The sequence below is a fragment of the Motacilla alba genome, chromosome 1A, assembly GCF_015832195.1.
Source record: "Motacilla alba alba isolate MOTALB_02 chromosome 1A, Motacilla_alba_V1.0_pri, whole genome shotgun sequence".
In the NCBI taxonomy this organism is placed as follows: Eukaryota; Metazoa; Chordata; class Aves; order Passeriformes; family Motacillidae; genus Motacilla; species Motacilla alba.
Genome location: NC_052031.1, coordinates 50,240,479 through 50,263,742, shown reverse-complemented (window position 1 = coordinate 50,263,742; position 23,264 = coordinate 50,240,479). Strand labels below are relative to the sequence as shown.

The following is a 23,264-nucleotide window of genomic DNA, read 5'->3' as shown; positions in this document are numbered from 1 at the left end:
GGATTAAGGTTCAGACAATCCTGACTGTTATTTACCTTTGATTAAAACCAGCCCTCCTCCCTCCCAGGCCAGAGAGACCAATGTTGCTGTTATTTACTCTACTGCCAAACCTGGAGTTCAATCCCTGCCCTGCGGCATTCAATAAAAGTCAGCGCAGAGGTGGGGGTGTGCAGCAGGCAGGACTGAGTGGGTGGAGTGATTATCCGAGCCACCATGTCCAGTTTGTTTATTTTGCAGTCAGACTCTGGCTCAGCAAGGACTGGGGTGCTCCTATTGCCTGCCTCTGTGGCTCATAGGGCTGAGGAATCCAGCCAGGGTGATCCCAAGCAAGCCCTGTTTGCCCCCATGCCTGTCTCTGGTCCTCTCCCCTCAACAAATCCCCACTTCCACGCAGCTTTCCTTTCTGTTTGTGTCCTTCATTCTCTCTCTTCCTTTAGCCTCCCCTCTCTGCCACGACCTCCCTGCCTCCCCTTTCTGCCTTTTCCTCTTTTCTACTCCCACTCCTTCCCACCCTCTCCCCCCCAGTCCCCTTCTCATTCCTCTCATTCCCCTCCTTCCCTCTCCCCCACTCTCCAAGCCGCTATTCCAGGACAATAGAGCAGATGGCAGGCTGTTTGTTTTATATGTCCCTTTGGAAAATCAGCTCAGCTGTTGAATCTGCGACTTTTGCTAAAAACAGACACCGTCCAATACAGCTGAATGCCAGGGAGAAAGAAGAGGGTGTGGGGGGAGCTGCTCTCCCTACCAGCTGCACCAAGACTCTGTCAGCACCCCACACCATGAGAAACAAGTCAGAGAGACCAGAGAGGTGCTTCTCCCCTGTAGAAAAAACACCGTGGCAAGCAGAGAGCTTTGCCAGCCTCTACAGTCAGCCTCACTCCAGCCAAAACTGATGGTGATGTGGGAAAGGTGGGGCAGTGTGGAAGGGGCAGACGCTTGTCAGCACATCCATCCTGCTCATTGTCCCAGCCTGCTCCTTCTCCCAGTGCTCACGGAAGCTGAGTTATGTGGGGTATGCTCAGGCAGAAGACGTAGCACAGAGTAGAAGCTGATGCTCTTTGCCAGCCCCATATCTCCTCCTATGCTACTGGGAGGGCCATGAGTGAGAAAGCACCAGCCAGTAACGAGTGTGTGGAGAGGGGAAGCAGTCCTTATGTTTTTCCTTCTGTCTTTCCCCTCTTTTTTTTTGAACCCTAAGCCCGATGGTACTGGTCACCAGTACCAATTATTATTTGCCAGCACAGCCATTAAGAGAATGTAGATTTTTTTTCTCTGGTTCTTTCTCTTATCCAAACCACTTGCTTCATCCCTCACCTCTCCCTTCACATGTGCTTATACCAAAAATCTTTCAGATCTTCATGGTATTTCTGGGTGGAAACTCTGCTCCTGAACTCTGCCCCTCCCCGGCCCAAAAAGCATCATCTTCTCCTTGCTTAGACATAACAATACTGCCTAATCGATCCTGTAAGCCCTCTCCTCTTTCCTCACCCTGTCCCTGCTTATAAGTAATTCAGAGTAGGCACCCTGTCCAGCACGAAGTACAGGCTTGCCTTGGCTCAGAACCAGGGCTTCTGGATTCTTTGCCAGTGCAATTGCTGGATATTCCACGGCTTATCCTCTGTCTGATACAACGTGGCCAAAGGCACCAGCTGCGGGCTCTCTCTGTGCCCCACTTCTGGGGTGGGATGGGGAGAGCAGGGTTTCAGAATAGCAGCATCTCTCCCCATCCAAACACTCTGTTTCATCACACTTCATCTTCCTACACTGCTAAAATCAACACTGTCTTGTTTTCAGGCAGTGGCAGAAGAGTCAGGGCCAGCAAATCCTGTTTAATTTGTTCCTAAAGTTCATTATGGATCAGATGCAGCTCCCAAGAAAACCGAGAGACTTAACCAAGGCACAGTCAGCTGTAAAATCGGAAGAGGCTCCTTAGCCTCACAAAATCCTGGAAGGCAATTTAAACACGAGAGATAGGCAAGGAACCCATTCTTGGGGTCTGTAATTAATCACTTACAGTTCAAACAGGGAGAAAGGTAAGTTCCCAGCTTTCTTGGAGTTCAAGCTGGATGAAACGGGAAGGGAAAAAAAACCTCAGGCTGTCAAGGAACAGCCTTAAAAGGCAATGTCATCTGAGCAACAACAGCTCAGTTCTGCACTCCTTTAGCATCCCAGGTATTTAGGCAGAAATTCTACAGGAAAAAAATCCTGCAGCAGCTGGTGAGAACAGGCACTGTTACTTTAACATTTATGATGCTGCTCTTCTTCCTGGCCTTGCTTATGTCTATGGCAACCTTTGCATTCTTTTCAGTGGAGCCACATGATGAGCACTATTTGGCAGAGGAGAAAGTTCCAGTTAGTCTGAGATTCCATCTCAGGCACCAACTGCTAGCAGGTTCCTCAAGGAAAAACGTAAGGATGGTCCATGCTTCCCTGTGACCATGCACTTACTGAACGGAGCAGTCACCCACCCTCCTTCAGCTTTCCATCCATCCCAGAAGTGTATAGAGCCAGCTGTCAAGTCGGGTTTTTCAGAGATTGAAGACAAAAGAAATTTAACAAATTAATCAAAAGAGTTGCTGATCTCACTCTGGACTATCTGAAAAGCCTGCATTGTAAGCAAGGGCGGAAGAAGTAAATTGAGAAGCTAAATCTGTTGTAAGCAAGTGACTGTAACACTGATGAAAAGCCACTGACTTATCTGGAGTGTTTAAAAAAAAGAAGAGGTTCAGGGCCAGCAAAACTGATCTCTCCTCTTCCAAGGTGGACTCTGTCTCACAGGCTGGCATCCTCAGTGGCATTGGTGAGCTGCACTTGCCCTGATCACAAAAAAAAATCCAGACCTGGGGGGCCAGGCAACACCCCCTTTCCTGCTCTTGCTGGGCAGCCCCCAAACAGCACTTTCAATGCACTGCTAAAACTACCATACTCCTCCAAGGCCTTGCTTGATGGTTTCTCTCCTTCCCATCTCCTTTCTTCCTGTTCCCATTTCTCATCCTTTGACTTCTGTTTGATAAACTGCTCACCTTTTGAAGGCTGCTTCCTTAGTAAGAAGCCTGGGGAGAGAGCTGAAGGCTGCAATCTGGGTACAAGTTGGGCAAATCCCACAGTGGCTCAGGAATCTGTTTTTCTTTGGCAGCAGAGCTGTTAAGAGGAGTTGGCACCAGAGACAGAACCATTGTCTACTGTTGCTATTCTTCTCTCTCCCCTTCAAATCTTGAGCAACAACTGCATTTTACCACCTATTTCAACTAACTTCTTTTCCCCTAAAGAAAGGATAGTCATTAGCATTTTTTTTGCACTGTCAAATAGGACTTTTCTTATAAAAATTCTTGACGCTAAGGGGAAAGTGAAGAAAAGATATTGTTAACATGAAAGCCTTACTTAATATTTTACATTTCAAATACTGTAACTGCTTTTTTTCCCCCTCCTTCTCCTTTTTCTGAATTTTCAGTACACAGCTTAAACATCATTAATAGTGTTGGTTGCTATGGTGTTGGGCAGGCAGAGGTGTCTGTACTTGAAACCTTGAACTACACTTAATGTTGTACAACAGCAGGGTCATGCCAACACCCTTGACTTTGACCCCATTTTTCCCAGTAAAATATAAAGACCATGTCTCCATTCCTTTTCGTTCTTGGGAGAGGTTTCTTTTTTTTTTCCCTGCAATGAGAAAAGTAAGTGTGAGCTAGAGAAAGGTAGAGATATTAAAAAAAATTAAAAAGAAGAAAATACAAATTTAATAGACCCAGTGGAACCTTTCCAAAATCTTTGTTACACCAAGAGAAAGAGAATAAAAGAAGACAGCCCCCTGAAAAGTTTCACATGAGATTGTTTCTCATTTTCCCAAGCAGCTAAACATTTTAATAAACTAGGAAAATGAGACTGTAAAACCACAATATCTGACAGCAAGCCCCAGGGGCAGGAACCATTCCTGAAACTAATTTTAACTCATGTTTTAACGTTGATCAGCTTTCATGCGGTGAGCGTCCCATTAAGCTGTCTCTCTGTTCTTAGAGAAAACCTGGTTTCTTTTGTCGACTCAGAAGCTATTCTCTTTCCAGCGTATTGTCGTCACAGGCATAGCAGGACTTTTCTGTCATTCATTTCTCTATGGCCCAAGAGATGGCCTGCCCCAGACATCTTCTCATCTGTTCTGTTTCCTTATGAGAAGCACATTTTCCACAAAAGTGGCACTTAACTGCTCCAGCAAGGAAACCCAGTCTTAAACGGGTCCCCATGCAGCCACTCAAGGATTCAACCCATTTAACATCTGATCTTCAACCATGCAAAAGGCACCAGGTCAATTCAGACCAGCTGAAGCCAGGATCCAAAGCAAGCTTTCAGTTTCTCTGCTTTGCTTTTACCCCAGGGAAGTGAAGCTGCTGTAACAGTTTCTTCACATGAATCACATTTTGCTCTGATTGTCACCAGGACATCTACAGCCAAGACCAGCTTTTTAACTCAAAGTCTCTATTAACATCAGCTGAAAATCTGAATGGGGAAAAATGAAATATCCAAGTAGTGTAGGTTTCTCTTGAAGATTCATTCCTTCTCACAAAAGTGTATTTCATCTTCTGGTTGCACCCAAACCACTAGTCCCGTGGGGCAGGACTTCTTGGTGCTGCATCCCTCATCCAATAGCTATGTCCCTGTTTTGTGCCATGTGGATTCTTGGCTGCCATAGCCGTGTGAGCCAAGGGCTTTCCACAATTCAAGGAATGGTCACTGGCATCAGCTCGCTCCTGTGCCTGCTCATGATGAACTTCTACTTCACAGGCCTGTTGTGCAACAGAAGAAAGCAAGGCTGTGTGCTGCTACACAAGCTGACTAAATGCCAGTAAGAATGACCAGGTTGGAAAACAGCTCTGCAGGCTCCTGCCTTCCATTTTTTTCCAGAAATTAAAGTGCTCGTTCCTTCTAGATCCCCCTTCGCAGAGGTGGAAGGTCCTTCTGACGTCTTTCCTTTAAACTTTGTGCGCACTGTGTAGGAGATGCTGGTGCTTGGGGGTTGTAGGAGGTGACAAAGTGGCCAGTTTTCAAAACGGCAAAGCCATAGTGACAGTCGCCTTTGGCTCTTCCAGCCCACCAGCAGCAGGCTTAGTCACATCAGCAGCATCAAAGCTGAGCAGCTCTTTAGAGAAAGGGCATTTGTTCTTTCATCTGGAGATTACAGGATCTCTCACAGATCCCAGCAGTCTGTTTTGAAATACTCTTTAAAGAAAAATACCTGTTTGTGGCACCACCTGCCATTTAAAGCAGCCTCTCTGCCTTCCAGGTTTCCCTGCAAAACCCTCCCCCAGCCACTTAACTGTGTGTATAAGGACAAAATGATGCCAAAGTTCATTTCCCAGCAAGGACCATTGCCCAGCTTTCACACTGGGCACTGTATTGAGAAAAGGACCCTTCACAAACATGCCAGAAAGCCTGTAACCTCTCTGGGTCCACTCCTTCCCCCTGTTACGCTCTGCAGGGAGAGCAGGAAGGCAGAAAGCTGCTATTGGCATCTAGAGGGAAGCCCCACAAAGATAAAAAGCTCTTTGCCTTGCTGTTTCCATTCCTTCATGACTTAATTTTTTTGGTTGGGGGACAGAAAAGATTATAAAGCTGTAACCTCTAATCCGCTCCTGAGCGCTCCTTCTCCATCTCTTCCTTCCTCCTCTCTTTCAGCCAGCTCTAATCCTTTATGTCTCTTCTCACAGACAGGAGCTGGACTCTAATCTGAGACGACAGGTTGGTAATTAGAGCAAGAGATTATCCTGACCCCACATCAAGAAGGTAAAAGGAGAGGAATAATGCAGCACCATACAAGATCAGACCTTCAACATTCAATGCGGAAACCATCCCCATCTCACTCAGTTTCCCCATGGCTCCCTTACTCCATGCTCTCTCTTTTGTCCCAGCAGAGCAGGGGATTCCTAATTCTTTGTACTTCCTGCCCATCTCTCCCCTGTTGAGCAAGGACTATGCTTTTCCAGGATTCATTCAGCCCAAAAATGGTCATATTTTCCATTTCTATAGACTTTGACTATGCAGAGACTCAGCAGGTCTGTGGCTGCAAAGTGTGGGCAGCCGGGAAAGCACCGATGTGGAGGAAGAGGCCCTCCTCAGAGAGCCTGGAGCCATGACATGCTGCCACCTACCAGGAGCGGGGCATCAGACATGCACACACAGGGCCTTTCTAGTCCAGCAAGATGCAGCCAGGGCACAGAGCAGCAGCAGCAAGTCCTCATCTCTACCCAAATGCCCAGCAGTCACTATCCGATCCTTGATCTGCTCAGAAGGCGTACTGCTCCCATCCCTTGCACATATCCCAGCTCAGATGAGAAGCTCATTCATTCATCTTATCCATCTTTGGATCAGACCTTGTCTCTTGTCCTGTGTCACCAGAACTGAGCGAGGACCAAGAAAGCCATCGCAGAGCGCCAAGACCACCAGGGTGAAGGTGAAATTGGGAGCACCAAGCTTCTTCAGTGTTCCACTCCCTACAGGTGAACAGGTGTCACCTGGATCGCTGCAGCTGAGGCTCAGGCATCACCAGCCAACAGCCTGCAGGCACCAGGAGGTGTTGGGATAGAGGTGGCAGTGGAGGGATCGAAACCTGCTGGGGAGAAAGCAAAGTAAGGTAAGAGGACAGTTTTTACACCAGCACACAGCTAGAAGATGGGAGGCCTCTCCCTCACACGCCATTCCATATCAGGTGCCCACCCTGCACCACAGAGCTCAGGACTGGTTGTTCACCCCAAGATGTCTTTTCTCAGCAAAGCCTCCCTCTGATACCCAAATGATGCTCTAGCCCATGGAGCCCAGGCCCACAGCTCACCCTGATCACAGGCAGGGAGATGGGTACTGCACCAGCCCCTGCTACATGGTTCTGCTGATGCTCTTTTCATCACCTACCTGCTTCCCACCCCTCCTATCTCCAGCCAGGATCTTCCTACTCAAGCTCTGCAAATAACAACTTTAGGTTTGTTCACTCAAAGAGGAGAAGGTATATCAAAGAACAGTTTTGTTTGCAGTCAGCCTGAAGTGAACCTTTTTCTTTTTTCCCTTCATTTTTCTCAGCAAAGCATAAAATGAAAAAACAAGCAGAATTTCCTTTCCTGAGTTTAAAAGAACATTTCTGTTCCTGTCCCTGAGGTAAAAGGTTAGCTTGTTCAGTCTCAAAATGGGAAATAAACAGCAATACTTTTGGCTTAGGCATTGTCCAAATAAAATGTTTTAAATGCTTCGTTTCTTCCCACTCACCCAAAAAGGTTTGCAATGTTTATAAGCTTTCACAAATAGCTTAATGCTGGGGTGCCCCTCATCCAATAAGCCATGTGATTTTAAGGTTCCTGTCCCTCCCTCTAGTCCTCCTGCACCCCTTTGGGCTGCCTCCCCCTCCCAGCCTGTTGTCTGAGGGCTCACACAGCAGCAACACCCAGAGCACTCACATCCCATACCTTGAGGGATCCTCCTGGGGTGAGAAGGGGCCGCTCAGCTCAATGACATTGAGTTTGTTCTCAAACACACCATAGCTGAGGGTGACCTACAAAGCAGTGGTGAGAAAGGAGTAGAGAGAACGAGATGAGTTCAGGAGCAAGGAAATTGCTGTGGATGACAAAAACTCCCATTCTAGTTCTTTCTCTGCTGGCTTAGCCTCTGCCTTCCACATCTCTCCTGTCTTCTTTCCCATGATGATCCACCCTACTAGTCCTTTGCAAGGCAGACAGAGTGCCATGTCAAAGGCCCTTTCCCAATCAATCAGCATTGCTGCTTGTCCTTGTGCCACATTCTCCCAGGGATGCCCTCAATCCTCCCATCACTCCCCCTACGTGTGCTCCCCTCCACTAATCCCAGGGCACTGTGACTGGCAGCTGTGCTGCAGGCAACATCTTCTCCTTATTTCAAAGAAGCATTTGTCAGGAAAGCCTCCCCAGAAGAGCAGATGATTGATTCAATGCACATCACTGCCATCAAGAGAACAACGTGCCTGTAAGCTTCCTTCCACTCCTCTTTCCTCACACACCTCCCTCTTGCTTCCTTTCCCCTCCTCACCTGCTGCAGGAGCTGAGAGGTGGGGATGAGCTGCAGGTTCTCCAGGTGGGAGTGGAAGAGTGCATTGGGAATCAGCTGCCCACCAACTTTGCACTCGATGATGTAACCCACGGTGCAGTCATCCGGCAGGCGGATGAGCTCGGAAGTGCTCAGGAAGTTCCTGCCACTGGAAGAGAGTAGGGCTGCATGGGTTAGGAAAAGGGTAGGGGCAGATGTAGGCATCCACTCAGGCAGGAGATTACTGAAAACCAGAGTAAATCCTGTAACCAGGCAAGAAATCCCTGAGTTCCACCTGCACATACTCAGGAACGGGCTTGCTCTTTCATCATTCCTGGCCATGGTGTCCCTGATACATAATCCAGGCCCTTGGTAAGCTGATGCAGAGAGCTGACAGACTTCCCTGAGTCACTTCACGTGTTTGGTGAAGTGCACTGAGCCCCTGGGGGGTCAGACAAGCCACCACAAGAGAAGCAGTGGGAGCACATGGCCAGGTTCACAGGGAAGTAAAACCAGGACATGTAGCTTGGATAAGCCATCTACTGTAATGTAACGCCCCATACTTGGCCACCTTCTGATGACAGGATAAACCAAATTTGAAGGCTTCTGGAACTGGAATTATTTACAGAGTATGAAGCACTGTCTACTACAACAACCCCCAGCAAACTGAAATGTGTTTTAAGCATTTTAAAAACAGTAGTGGCAGAATTTATGCCAGGTCAGGCATTGTCTATCTGTGTCACTTTCACTTTACCCTACATCACAGATCATCCTCTTGACTGGGTCTACCATAAAATACCTATCTGGGGATTTGGCTAAAGCAGCCACCTGGTGTGGATGAGATCTGTCCTTCTGGGTATGCTCAGATCTGGTTAAGGCTTGTTAAGGCACAGCCAATGCCCACCAGTGTATGTGCCTGTGGTATAACCTAGGGCATCATCTTGTTCTAGGCTGGGATAACACCTTGGGACCTACCTCTGTTCTCCATGCATCAAGCTGAGGAAATGACAGTGCACACTTGAGAAGCCAAAGAGGGTTTGGGGTGAGGGAACAGAAAATTAGCAAATTAGCTCAGGAGGGAGGTACGGAAAGCTGGAAAGAGGCAGATGAAGGGGAGATGAGATCGGCAGATGGGAAAAGGGTCAGACAAAGCTGGAAGGGATGGGAAGGAGTGTGGGGAGTAATCAAGAGCCTTAAGGAGATGGGGAGAGAGGAGTAGATGATCCTGTGACCATGTTTACTGATGTGCCTGCTCTTGCCAGTTTTCAGTTGGCAGACCCACCCACTACATCCTTCCTCCAGTCTCACATCTTGCAGACATGCAGCACACAGCACTCTGCACCTTTGCAAACACCACATGCACAAATCCAGGTCTGACACTACCAGGAATTAATGTGCAGCCACATTGCTCATCCCCAAAGGCTCCCACGCTCCCCAGCTCACCTGGCCCAGGGCACCATCTTCCTCGCCAGCTTGCGGCTGATGCAGAACCCGGCGCCTCCCGTGGCAAACCAGAAGCGCACGGATTTCTGGAGAGAAACACCAGAGAAAATCAATGGCAGAGGCTCAGACAATACCGTACTCCCAGAAGTGGGAATGCTGGAAACCTGGCTTTGATGTCAGGACAAATACAGCCCTGTTGTCACCCCAGCCCCCTGACTGCTGCCCAGAGGAAGGACTTTCTCGTAGTACAGCATGGATTTTCACTTCCTCATAACTGGAACAGCCAGTTGCTCCTGCTGGCAGCAACAGGTGGGGTGCCTAGGGCAGGCTTTTGTCCAGTCAGACATGTATCCAAAGGAGAGCTGCAATGCCCCTTGGATGATCAAATTTAGTCAACACCCTACAGCCATGTTTAGACAAGATGGCAAGTTTTCAGCTGTTGTCATTCCTCTTGGGACCTGTCTCTCCTTGCAATACTGTGCTGGTTTGGCCAGGGTAGAGTTAACTTTTTTCACGGTGGCCGGTGTGGGGTTGTGTTTTGGATTTGTGCTGAATACAGCATTGACAATACAGAGATGTTTTTGTTATTACTAAGCAGGGTTTACACAGAGCCAAGGCCTTTTTTGCTTTCCTACTGCCACACTGGTGAAGAAACTGGGGGTGCAGAGGAGGTTGTGAGGAGACACTGCCAGGACAGGTGACCCCAACTGACCAAAGGGATTTTCCAGCCCATATGACACCATGCTTAGTATATAAAGTGTGGGGAGAAGGAGGAAGGGGAGGGACATTTGGAGTGATGGTGTTTGTCTTCCTAAATCACCATTACATGTGATGGGGCCCTGCTCTCCTCGAGGTGGCTGAACACCTGCCTGCCCATGGGAAGCACTGACTTAATTCCTTGTTTTACTTTGCTTGTGTACACGGCTTTTGCTTTCCCTGTCTTTATGTCAACCCACAAGTTTTCTACCTTTTGCCCTTTCGATTCTCTCCCCACTCCCTCTGGTGGGAGTGTGAGCAAGCAGCTGGTGGGGCTTAGCTGCTGGCTGGGGTTAAACCACGACAAATGCGAGCCAGAGCACCAAAACAACCCACTGCCCCCACACCACCACCACCACAGGCTGTACCGTCTGGTTGTTTGGCAGCATTTCAGAGGCCCGGATGGGTCTGTTCAGGCTGGGTTTGCCCAGGTAAACATCCCATGTCTCCGCGAAGGAGGACAAGAGCTTCAGGAGCGCCCGAGGGTTCAGGTAGTTGTCATCATCCAAGTGGCAAAACCAGCTGGGGCAGACAGGAAGACACAAGGAGTGTGCAGTAAGGAGGTTGCCTCTTGCTCTCAGGGGTCCTCCCACAGCAGCCCTACCTCACCTCAGGCCACTGGCCAGGAAGGCGTTGAACTCTGCAGCCATCTTGCAGGACAGGGCCAGGTGGCTGTGCTCGGCAGAGCAGTTGGTGAAGATCACATGGCCACCTGCCAGAGGAAGGAAAGCTCAGAGCCAGCCCACTTTGCATGGTCACAGGGAGGACATCTGGGCAGGAAGGAAGGGGTTTGTTCACAGACAGTCTCTTCATGGCCCCCAAAAAGGCATCCAAGGCCATGGCGACACAGGTTCCACTCCTCCCCCTACCAGGAGACGAAACATGGACAGAGCCAAGCAACTTGGCCAAGACTAGGACGCGTGCCATCCACACTTCCACCCTGCCCACTGCCAACCGTGATGCAGAGATTGAGGGGCTCTGTTATGTGCCACTTCTACCCATGGATGCATGCTTTCAAGCAGACAGCACCCTGTCTCCAGTCGCCTGCATGCCCTGGGTAAGCCAACTTCACCAAACCATCACCACCACAGGACAAGGCAAGGGACATATTTCAATGGGCAGTGCTGGTACAGGACAGCCAGCCCTCACACCAGACCCCCTCTCAAGACCAGGACAGTTCAGGGGCTGAAGGTAGAGTAGGGGCTGAAGGTGGTGTCATAGGATAGGTCATTACCCATTCTCCTTTTCAAGGCACCGTCTTCTTCATCAGTGAAGATGTAGGTCTGGGGAAACAAGGAAAAGAGATTACTCTCAGGGATGGAGCTGGTGCTGTTCCTGGCTGCCCACTTCTTCCTCCCACAGCTGGACACACTTGACAGGGTTACCCCACTCGGTCCTCTGCTGCTGTACCCACTCCCAGGCAGCAGATGAAGAGAAGGATGGCTGTGCTCCTCCTTCCTGCAGGGCACAACCATCAGTACTTGCATGGCTTCGTTTTCACCCCCATCCCACTGCCTTGGGAACAGGGGAGCCATGACACTGAGTGAGGGGGCGAGGTAGCCCTGGATTAGGTGTCAGTGGTAGAAAAATTAAGGCATTATGGTTAAATGATGCTTGGGTTAAAAGAACATCTGCTTGTGTGTGAAGTGTGCACAGCCCCCTGCCACTTTCTGCCCCCTCCTCCTCCTCTTTCTCCACTCCCAGGCTTCTCTAATCCCCCTTGCTGCCATTATGTGGCACATCTCCCCCTCTTCAGAGCCAGGCGAGGATCAGGGCTGGTGGAGAAAAGCTTTCCTCAGGCAGAAAATGAGCTTTCATGAAATGAAAAAGGAGTCGCGAGCCATAAACAGTCTCTCCACCAGCTGCCCACAGGCTGGTTAAACACAACACCTGCGCAGGCACAAAGGGAGCAAGGCAGGCAGACAGCAGCTCCAGGAGCTATCACTGCTCCCAAAGGCAGGGAGACATGAGTCTCTACATCTCCCCACACCCACCCAGCATTTGGGAGATACATCCCTATCTAGAGGACATAGCAGGAGAAATGTTGTGTACATGAAAATAAGGCAGTGAAGGACCCTCAGAGGTACCTGGCTCAAGCAGTGACAGCAGGATGGTTTCCTGATCTCAGATGGATGAGCTACAGCACTCACTGAATTACCCTCAAAGAGTTGAGCTGCAGCAATGGAGCATGCACACATTCCTACCCCTCCCCACCAGTAAAGTCTCTTAGTTAACACCACTTTTAAGGGGATCATGTGACAAGCAGCAATTAGCCAAGTCTCAGGTAAAGGAACTGCTCTGGGTCAGGGGACCATATCACAACCTTCAGACAAGGCAGGGATTGTCAGCGGCACGGGATTTCCCTTGCCAGCATGTCAGGGTTAGAAATTTCCACTATGGCAAATATTTCTAACTTAAGAGAAACAAAATCTGAAGCCATTGAAATTTTCTGACGTTTTCAAAACAAAAAACCCCAAGAAATATTGTTGCTGGAAATTACTTGCTTACAGATATAAAACCAACTTGATATCACATGTCTAACATCACATTTGATTGACTTAAAATAGCAAGTTGCATCTTTTCCAAATTTTCTACTTTTAAAAATATTCTGAGGCTCCCAGTTTTCTCTTGATGCAAGATGAGAAATGTTTGGGGTTTTTTACAGACATCCAACATGTTCCTGTGGAACCCAAGGATGAAAGTACACTGTCACCACAGGCAACACCAGACTGTCCAAAATAACTGGGAAAAGGTAAATATGAGGGGACCAGGCAAGTCCAATTTTCTGTCACTTTTAAACTCTGATCTCCATAGCACACCTGGCTGTGCTAAAGAAGTGCAAAAGAAGATCACAATAGCAAATGCAGTTGCCTCCATTCTCGTCTCACCATCCCTCACATACCTGAGGGTGGGAAACCTGGCACAGCAGTTGCTGCCAGAGATGAAGCACAGAAAGTATCCCTCCATTCTGGAGTGGAGATGTCTGTGTAGGAAAGGATGTCTGCTGGACAGCAGTGCAAGCAGTGATATGGAGCTACTGTATCGAACAGCTTTTTCTGGCAGCTCTTCATAAACAGAAGAGCCTGGGCAATGGATAAACACTAGACTTTGAGACCTCCTCACCCCGAACTGGGGAAATAGCCTAGCAATAAAAAACTAGCAAAAGGGAATAAAGATGTGGAACCTGACAATCCAGGGCCATGTTCATCGCCTAAGCTCCCAGGGTATCCTTCCTCTATGAAGAAGCCCTCTCCAAAATGCAAACATAGCAGGATTACTGTTGTGCCCTGCACAGAGAACAGACTCAACATCTGGGCTGCATTCACATCACTGAAAATCTGAAAGCCAGTTCGGGATGGGCCATTCAAAGGTTTACTTCCAATTGGCTGGGTGTGTGGGCTTCTAAAAGGAGGGGAAGTGCTAGAAGCAGTTCACATTACCAAACCACACCAGAAAGCTGGATTTATCTCCATCAAAACTAAGGGGGCCAAGACTGTAAGTCACTCCAAGATCTTGCCCAGCTCAATAAGCATCAGAATCCACACTCCTATTTAGATTAAGCTTTTGCTGAGGAAAAGGCCTTTCACTAGAATGGCTTTCACATCTATCTCCAGCGGGAAGTTTGTCATGGATCAGTTCTCAGGAGGCAGAGCATAGTCCCGCAAAGAGTGCCCATCTCACACTTCCCCATCTCTCACCAACTGCATGTCTTCAGATTAAACAGAGCAGTTTCAGATACAACCTCTCTCTCTTATTTTCTACCCCAACAGAATCCAACACAGAGGATTTTTAATTCAGCTCCCATACAGTCTGTCCTTGCCATCTCAACCACAGCTGTTCCTGCCTCCTGTTACAGTCACCTAAGCCTGACCTGGGAGGTCTGGGTTGCTTCCTCCAGGAGGAAACCATGCAGGTATCCAGCTCTGAAGCCAGGCTTGGCATCAGCAACACAGCCAGCTGCTAAAATTTCCCTGCTGGCCACTGGTGGAAAAACACTCACTGAATTGGTCTCCAGCCATGATTGAAGGCAAGCAAGACAGTGAGATGCTGGATCAGCCCTAGGAGAAGGCAGCCTCTGCACATCAGGACTTCTGAGACCTAAATTTCTCCAGGACTGGTTCCTAAAGCCTATGTCTCTCCATAAGGACTCAATAATAGGAGGTCTGGTGCACTATTCCTGTCCCCACAACAATTGAATGCCCTTTGCAAATTGAAAGCTGCCCTTTTTTTTGCTAAGTGAGGCTTTCTATATTTTCAAATTTTCAAAACTAACCCCTTCCTGTAAACTTAAAAAAAGCCTTAAGCAGGAATATATTACAAAAAATTTTGATTTTCATGTACTTCTCTTTACCTCCCTTTCTGCTCCCACTCCCCTTCCCTCAAAGCCATTTTGTAAAAAAGAAGAAGAAAAACACAGAAAATTGAGGAGGGAGAAGGAAAATATCAATTTTGCAACAAAAATTGGTAACACTGAAAAAACTCTGTTTAAAAATGAGTCCCACTCTACCCCTTCCTTCCTATTTTTCTGCTTAGTCTGGCAGCAGCATGGAAAATTCAACACCTCTTCCAAGGTTTGGACATCGCTCGCATTCCAGAGGGGATCAGATGAGTCTGGGGAGCTAGTATCTAATTCCTGTCATCAGCAGAATAGCCAGGCACTGATTTGTCAAACAAAGGAGGGACAAGTGAATTTCTCCTTAAAAACCCACTGGGAAGGCCCCATGAGCAGTATCCTAATGCCAGTGCAGCCACATGGTTGGGTTTGGTTTCTCCAAGGAGCTGCTGGGCTGGAGCTGGCTGGAGAGGAGAAGTGCCACTGCAGGAGGAAGCAGGGCATCTCAGACGCTGAGAGGGACACGCAGCCAGGAGAGGAAGCGTGCTCAAAATAGGACATGGCTTCCTGTGACGACCGCAGCAGACCAGACAGTTGCAGCACCATGAAGTGGAAAACCACCCTTACCCAGAAAACCCTGCATTGCTTCAGGCGCTCTCCTACCCAGCACCTCCGCCCCCGTCCCCCTTCCTCGCTGGGGCCTGAATTTGCCTTATAGGCACCCATCACACACAGGCAGAGGCAAAAAAACCACCCTTCAGGGCAGCCACAGCATTTCTTCTTTCTTGAGGAGCAGCTCTGCGAGGGAGGGAGAAAAGCACCGGAGCTCTGGGGAGTACTCCTGCCCACCAGTAAGCCAGCCTGCACAGCACCACTAATGTGGTGCCCCACATCAGTTTCTCTAGCAGGAAGGAAACTCTCCAAACTGTTTTGGCAAAGTATGGAAACATTGGGCCCTCAGTTTAAAAAAAGAAAAAGTCAAAAATACACCCGTATCACTTCAAGATCGTGCACATGAAAGCACCTGCCCAAGAAGTATGGACTGTGCTGATGTGCTGGGGGGTGAACAGGGAGGTCTTCCAGGAGTGTGCCTGCCTTGTTCTCTTGCTCACTGCACTGCACCTTTCCAGGGAATGGGTGCCCAGGCACAGTGTAGGCATCCTGACAAAGGGCCAGGGAAGCCTGTCAGCTCCAAACCCAATAAACTCATGGCACCAGGAGAAATGGAAAGTCACCATTTCATACAGACACAGGACGGTCTGTGCATTCAGTCCGGCATGGCATCTTCAGCAAGCTTTCCCATGAAGCAGCTACTGGTGAAACCATTTTTCTGGGTAGCATCTTGCTTTGAATGTGAAGTGAGAAATAGAGAAAATGAGGCAAAGTACTGAGGGGCACTACAGTGCCCAGCCTCCCCTTCCTCTAGCTTTTATCCCCTTACCCTGACACCCCATACCTGCCCCATTACTAACACCTTCTCTCTAGTCAGAATCCACACACTCACCTGTTCACTGGCCTGGGATATCCACGTGTCCAGGAGCAGCTCCATCCTGCTCTGGTGAAACCTCTTGGTTGTCTTCACAGCTATGAAAATGTCCCCAAGTGTCAGGCTTCCCTCAGTCCTGTATACCGCCGGAGGATGGAGTCTGAGGTCCTTCTGCCCCCTGCCACCAGCTCCCTCTGGGCTCCCTTCGCTCTGTTGCTCTGGCTTCTCCAACATCCCCTCCCCGGTCCCTGGGTACTGAGCTGCTTCCCGAGCCCCACGGTGCCGCATGGAGAGGAGAGCCACGCTGGCAAGGAAGACTGCGGCTCCAGAGACACCGCGGATGAGCCGACGGCCCATGGCTCCCAAACCGATCCTGCCGCAGCCAGTATCCTCCTGAACAAGGACAAGCTCTGCTGTACCTCCACGTGACGCTGTCTGCTCCTCTCGAAGCCTCCGAGGGGGCAAGATTAGTCAAGAGCAAGGTCTGAACAGATGAGGCCAAGGAACAGGGTGGGCAAAGACCAGGAAGCCAAAGAGTCAGCAGAGCTGAAGGATCCCGCTGAAGCAGAGGGGATTTTCACAGACTACGGAGAGCTCAATTGACCCAGCGAGGCAGGGACACACGACTGGAAAACGCTCCGAGGCGACGGCACGTGGCTGGCACAGCCTGCCGGGAGGAAAGCGAGCATCCCTGCTCCCGACGGAGACGCCGAGTGTCCCAGGCTGGGTGTTGAGGGGGCGGCAAAGGAGATCAGAGCCATCAGTGGGAAGTCCGGACCGAGGGCATCAGAAGACACCGGCGCACAGAGGCGAGCAGCGCCTCCGGCAGCAGGCGGGCGCAGGGCGGCAGGGACGCGGTGCAGCGTGCGGCGGGGCTGCTGCCACCTGCTCCCCCCGCAGCCCCTGCTCCCCCCGCAGCCCCTGCTCCCTCCTGCCAGCCCCTGCTCCCTCCTGCCAGCCCCGGTCCTGCCTCCGGGCACGGGGCGGGGCGCCAGCCCCGGGGAGGAAGCATGGAGAAGGGGGAGGCCCGCGTCTGACAGCGGGTTTGCCTGCCCAGGGCATCCCCGCTCTGGGACACCTGCAAGGGGACAAACGGCAGATCTGGGAGGACAAACCTGTTGCTTGACTGATTTCCCCGCTTCTCTGTGACAGCTCGGCCCGATGTGTGCAGCCCTGCTCATCCCGGTGCTCTTGAGAGAGGAGGGGATGGTGACACTGATGTGGGCTCTGGTGAAGTTAAGGTGCGGGGTCCTCTGTGGTTCTTGCGAAGAACGATTTTCCCCCAGTAATTCCCTCAGCCCCAAACTTTTCCTATGGATACAGAGCTGAGTTGCTGCTCCTGCCTTTACGTCCCAGCTTGCCTCCCAAAGCAGGATCGAGTGTTCCCTGCTGCCCCTCCTGCTGCCACACCCCAGAGTCTCAAGCTGGGGTATGACCCCCACTTCTGACACCCATCTCCCCAAAGCATGACTCTGCTCCGGAAGGTCCCTTTTCCTCTGCCTCCAGCCCTGCAACCCCAACCAGGATATCCGAGGACATTCTGCTGCCCAGGGGGCTGCAGAACCAGTGACACTCACAGGAAGAGGTGCACCGCACCAGCAATCAAAAGCATGAGGAAGGGCGTACTGCCACCCCTTCAGCTGTAGAATCACGAAATTACTTGGGCTGGAAGGAACCTTAAAGGTCATCCAGTTCCAAGCCCACTGGCATAGGCAGGGACACCTTCACTAGACCAGGTTGTTCAGAGCCCCATCAAACCTGGCCTTGAACACTTCTGGGGGAGCACGGGGTGGGAGCAGGGGGTGCAGTGTCACTGCTGAGTTTATACCCCCCCTAGATCCTTGCCCCCTGCAGCAGGGCTGAGCTCAGCCATTTGTCCCTTGTGGCTTTCGTGCTGTCCAAGATGTAGCTTCACTTTCCCTGGGAAAGGAAAGGGAATGTCCTCTCTTTGGAAAACCTCAGAGACCTGCAGGCACAGCAGCAAAGTGGCACCTCCAGCTCCTTCCCACCCCCCACCTTCACCACTGGTCTCCCCTGAGCCACCTTCACTTCCAGCCCTCTGGGTACCAGCAAGGGATGAGGGTATCAGAGGATAAAGACAAGGAGAGAGACCATGAAAGGGAAGTTTTGGGGTACGTACCACAGATTGCTGCATGCTTTTGGTGGTTCAGTTAGACATGGGGTAGGTGACCATGCAGTCCCCTTCACACTACCTGCAGGCCACTTTACAGAGTAGCCAGAGAGATCCAGAGAGACAACCAGCCCAGGAGGGGGGATGATATGCATGCCCCCATCTCAGTTTCCCTGTGCAGCAAGCATGGGGACAGCAGGATGGTAGTGCTCTACATAAGCTGCTGAAATCAGAGCGCCTCCTCAGGGAGCTACAAGCTGTGGGCATCCAATCTCAGCATTCCAAAAAAATAAAAAGTAATAAGTTGGGGCCCAGGAGAATTGGCGGGGGTGTGGAATGGCTCCACGTGGAAAAGGACACCCCGCCCCATGCATATGTCAGATGATGGGACCTTAGAACAGAGGGGCAGGGCAGCCTGCCAGGGTCCCTCTGTTCCACATTCCCACCGTGTGTCCAGCCACAGGCACTCCCCAGGCACACAGGGAAGATCTCCCTGCAGGGCTAAACCCATGTGCCCAGTTTCTCCACATCTCAGACATACTTTCACTCTGCCCCTGTCCCTGGCTACAACTTTTTACTTTTGTAAGGAAGAAAACACTGAATGCACTTCTCTTCCCTCTTCCCCTGTATTTCTCTAAGTCTCAAAGACTCCTGCCTTCCCCTGAAGCAAGTACATCTCCAGAGCATCTCCCATATCCCTTTGGAGAGTCCCTGCAGGTTTTATTTTTAGATCCCTTTGAATACTGATTCTTTCTTACACTGATTTGGGGCACGGGGGGAGTCATTCACCTTCAGGCCTTACATTACTGCAGGAATATGAACCTGGTGTGACTGGGATTGCTCACATGGCTGGCCAATGCTCCTGAACCAGAAATTAACCTCCCTGAGTGCTCCAGCCACATGCCAGCAGCCTCAGGCACCTGTAAAGGAAGCTTCTGTAGCTCCAAGGCGTCCTGCAGCACCTCCCAGCTCTGGCTTAGAAGATCATTGGGGAGGCACAGGTGTGGCACAAGCAGGGCCCCTTAGTGATGGCCCCAAAAGACATTACAAACACAATTCGAAGCTACCTCATACAGAACATGGTGCCAAAAAACTCTGATGGGGCAGGGGTCCACTGTGGACTTCCCAGGGTCACACATGTGCCACCTCAACAATCCCCTCCCTGGAGAGAGAAATCTTGCTCTCAGTGACTCTTTACAGGGGTTTGCACAAGGCTGTTACAGCTGGTAATTGGTGCCCAGGGCTGCTAATTGCATTGTGCCTGTTACCTAACCCATGACTCATTCCTCCAAGCAGGCAGCCACCCCCTAGGAGGTAAAAAAAGGTGGGCTGGGGTATGCAGGGCAGAGAGGATCATGATCCAGAGGCTTCATGCCTTGGAGCTCTCTTCTCCACTTCTCACCCATGTCCAGAACAAGTTAAGGCTGGATTTTGAAAGCCTCAGGGGAGAGAAGCTGCATAAAGGGAGAGCCTGGAAGAAGCCTGGGAGCAGGGGAGGCAGTGCTGCTGCTGCTTGGCTAGCTGGGCAGTGCCAGCCTGCCTCCCAGCAGCCTCCCTTTCCCTGTGGCCGAGAGCACCGATGGCCCAGGGGAGTGCTGGGGGATGTGATTCTTTGGGAGGGCAGCAAGGGCTAAGATGGGAGCACAGCCTGACTACCCAAGGTGGAGGGGCTGCTTTTAACCCCCTTCAGCCCAGCCCATAGGGCTGGGGCTGGTTCCCAGTGCCAGCAGGCACACAGGAAGTTTCAAGCCCTGAGTCACAGTGTTTTCCCTGAATACTCAAGTGCTACTTTTCCCCAGCAAAGATGCAAATTCCAACCTCCAAATCCATGATTTTCCCCAGCAAAGATGCAAATTCCAACCTCCAAATCCATGACAGGGTGAATGGGAACTTGTTTTGGGACTTGTCTTCTCATCAGCTCAACAAGAATCCCACTTTGTTTGCCTGCAGGGCAAGCACCCTCCCAGGGGACTGGCTGTGCTCGGATGCTCAGGCTGCATGCCCTGGAGTCGATGCCACTTGGGAGCTTTCATCTGGAGCCCTGTGTATGCCAGCTCCCCCTTCCCTCAGAGAAGAGTTGCATGGCTCCAGGGCAGAGGGAGGACTTTGCTCTACATTTTAGTGACTGCATGTTAAAATCTTCATTTTCTTTCCTCCCCCCTTCTCTCTTGTCCTCATAAAAGACACAGGCAACTGGTTTAGAGCCTGAAATAACACTTCACAGGGGACTCGTGAAGATCAGCAAGGTAATCTTTGCTCAGAGCTTCACAAGTTCATGGCACCAGCAGTGCCAAACCACAAGGGCAGGGGGACACAGAGAGGACCCGACTCTGGTGCTGGTTGCCCATCTTCTCCCACTGACCCCAGCATCAGCAGACTCTGCCTGACCTCATGCCCCAAGAGCACCAAGCCTCCCAGAGCCACAGACTTCATTTTCCTCTGGCATGCCTCAGGAAAGATCACCTACCACCACAACCACCACGTCTCCACAGCGTGGGTATCCTGGCGCCCCTTTCCTATGGCATCTGCTAATGGTGGCTGCATAACAGGATTCAGGACCATGCAGTTTAAGTGAGCACTGCTGTGGCTACCCAAAGCCTCCATCTTCCCCCTGCCAGAGTCTGAACCCACTCTTGGCCCCATGTCAGGGTGAGAACCCCACCCTGCAGGGGTACTGTCCCCTTTTCTCCTAGCAGCATGGCTGGGCTCAGTCTCCTTGCTGCCCCCCAGGAGGGTGAGGTAGCTGGCTTGTCACGTCATGCTAGCCAGGGCACGGAGGGATGCAAAGCTCTAGGGACCCCAGCCAGACACAATTCAAAACTCAAGTGAGCTTTTCCCTGACTTTCCTAGAGCACCCTGACCAACATCAGTGCTGGGGAGAACAAGGGACTGAAAACCAGGGGCCAAGTAGAAAAGAGAGGGGACTTAGTCTGTGGCACACTTAGCCTGTCCTCTCCCCACACTTCTTGCTGCCCTACAAGAGCAACATCAGTGCTCCCTCCTTCCCCTGGAGGGCTGGGCAGTTGGATCTCACCTAAAGGAGGAGAAAAATATCCCACTGTGCATCACCCACACCTTCCCAGTAACACACAAGCCCACAGCCTGCCGCCCATTCCCATTATGAATGGTATTTAATTCTCCTTTACAGGCGGTTTGCCAATGAAAGGCTCCATTAATAATTTACAAGCAATAAAGAGTACCGCTTCTATAAAACGAGGGTTTGTTGCAACCTTAATGTCACTCCAGCCGCAGTGGGTCATGGGCGTATGAGCCATGCTCCCTGTGCCTTGGGGCCAGAGACGAGGTAGATGGGAAGAGAGGACCTGGAGCACACAGTGCCACCAGGCAGGGGAGATGGTGGTGACAGGAAAAGAGCTCAAGAGCTTGAAATCTTTGTGAGAAATGCTCCTAGGCAGCCCGATCCCACACAGTTCCCCTACGTTCCCTGTCTGTCAATCTGACCACATACAAGGGCAGCCCAAGGTGACAGGGAACAGCCCACAGGGGTTTCCTTCTACCATGACGGTGGAAGATGTCTTTCCAATGAAATACAGAAAGCTCAGACAGGAGAGGCACTGTTATCTGTTACTTCCTAGCTCTTGGTGGCCCTCAAGGGGATGAGAAAGGCTATCCTCGGGGGCCTTTGCTACCAGCATCCCCTCAGGGAGGAAGAACACACTACCTGGCGGGGCTTGGGAAGGCAGGGACCTCTGAGACTCAGCTCTTGGGGACAATAGATGGCAGTAGCCGCTCTGCTACCCCCCCACTCAGTCATCGCCCTCCTCAATCCACAGCGGGCGGGTTTGCTCCTGGAAGATGCATCCACGAACCACCTTGGGCAGCTCCTCGGCGTGGCTCCAGGCGTGGGGCTCCACTTGGGCCCAGGAGCACGGCAGGGTATGGAGGGCCCGCTCCACAGCACGGCACATCTTCAGCACCTCCGAGTCCCGCTGGCCCGCCTTCCCCAGCAAGCTCCTACAGAAAACAGGGACAAATGTTACCTTCGGCATAAAGAGGTGGGGTGGCAAAACCCCCAGGAATGCGCTCACACGTATAGAAAGGAATTACTGCCCTCACAGCACCAAGCCCAGCACATCCAGGGTTCTTGCCTGATCCTTGTTCTGTCTCTGAACAGAGACCAGGGCTTCTCTCTCCTCCCGTGATACCCTCCATCCATGCCACGCTCTTTCCTCACCTGAGTCCTCTAACGTTCTTCTCAGTGACCTCGACATGGATAACGATGGGGTATATTTCACTTTTAATTAGATCCCTCACACCCTCAACTCCCAGCTCTAGCAGGCAGTGTTTATTCTGGAAAGGAAATTGAATAGATTTACTGATTTAAATGGAGAAAAAATAACCCCAGCCCCTGACAGTTACATTAAATCAAACCCCATACTGTGCAATATCATTGCTTTTCCAATAGTAATTCCATTAAAAGTGAGATTTATGGACAGTGCCAATAGAAAAGGGGAGAATTAAAGAGCAGGGTCACCCACTCCATCACTGCCAATCCAACCCAAGAGCTCACTGGACCCCTCTCTCAGCCACGGCTCATCTTCACATCCTCTTTGTCATCTCTGTCACCCACAGCCTCACATTTCTGCCCTGATCAGTTGTTGCCACCTTGGTGAACATGAGGAATGAGAGAGCAGGGAGGTCATTCTGAGTATGGCATGTCCCACTGCCTCCCCCACAAATCTCCATTTCCCATTTATTTTATCTGAGCTCATCAGAGACTCAGGGAAATGTCCATATCTACTGCTCCACAGCTCCACAGCACCTTTACCTGAAACACTCTCCAAATTACACAACGCCCAAGCAAGCAGCTCCTTTTCTATCATCACACCACCGTCCCTCTTCCCCCACTCAGCTGCCCCCTCCTCTCCTCCAGTCTGAATGAGCTGCCCCATTCTGGCCCTTTCTCCCCACACCAAAAGGCTCAGCACCTTCTCCATTGCCTCCCGGATCATGTGGATTCGTCCGCTCTCCCGCTGGTCCTGGGGGGCAGCTCTAGACACAGGATGCTCCTGAGCGTGGGTTGCGCTGGGATCCCCTCCTGACAGCTTCTCTGCAAGCCA

The 23,264-nt window shown here is 50.8% G+C and overlaps 2 protein-coding genes across 8 annotated transcripts in view; both read right to left on the bottom strand.

Annotated features, from left to right (window-relative positions):
- Window positions 1-513: 513 nt before the first annotated feature.
- On the bottom strand, window positions 514-16,439 carry MFNG (MFNG O-fucosylpeptide 3-beta-N-acetylglucosaminyltransferase). 3 transcript variants are annotated; one of them, XR_005258904.1, is made up of 9 exons: window positions 16,071-16,439; window positions 11,468-11,516; window positions 10,843-10,945; window positions 10,602-10,755; window positions 9,478-9,563; window positions 8,038-8,203; window positions 7,443-7,528; window positions 6,363-6,601; window positions 514-5,718 (listed from the first exon to the last, which is right to left on the bottom strand). XR_005258904.1 is itself a non-coding variant. In XM_038153628.1 (8 exons), the coding sequence occupies exons 1-8, from the start codon at window positions 16,407-16,409 to the stop codon at window positions 6,532-6,534; spliced, it is 1,053 nt and encodes a 350-aa protein (XP_038009556.1). In that variant the 5' UTR covers window positions 16,410-16,439; the 3' UTR covers window positions 514-6,531. The 3 variants fall into 3 exon arrangements, 2 of the variants coding, with proteins under 2 accessions (XP_038009556.1, XP_038009557.1); XM_038153628.1 differs by having other exon boundaries at window positions 514-6,601; XM_038153629.1 differs by having other exon boundaries at window positions 515-6,598.
- Window positions 16,440-21,291: 4,852 nt separating this feature from the next.
- The window catches only part of CARD10 (caspase recruitment domain family member 10), a 39,595-nt gene continuing 37,622 nt past the window's right edge, over window positions 21,292-23,264 (bottom strand). For all 5 annotated transcript variants that reach the window (XM_038153624.1, XM_038153625.1, XM_038153623.1 and 2 more), the window contains exons 19-21: window positions 23,133-23,254; window positions 22,379-22,494; window positions 21,292-22,158 (exon numbers count right to left, since the gene is read on the bottom strand). In XM_038153624.1, the coding sequence (XP_038009552.1) occupies window positions 21,951-22,158; window positions 22,379-22,494; window positions 23,133-23,254 (446 nt within the window). In that variant the 3' untranslated portion in view covers window positions 21,292-21,950. The remainder of the gene's footprint in view (window positions 22,159-22,378; window positions 22,495-23,132; window positions 23,255-23,264) is intronic.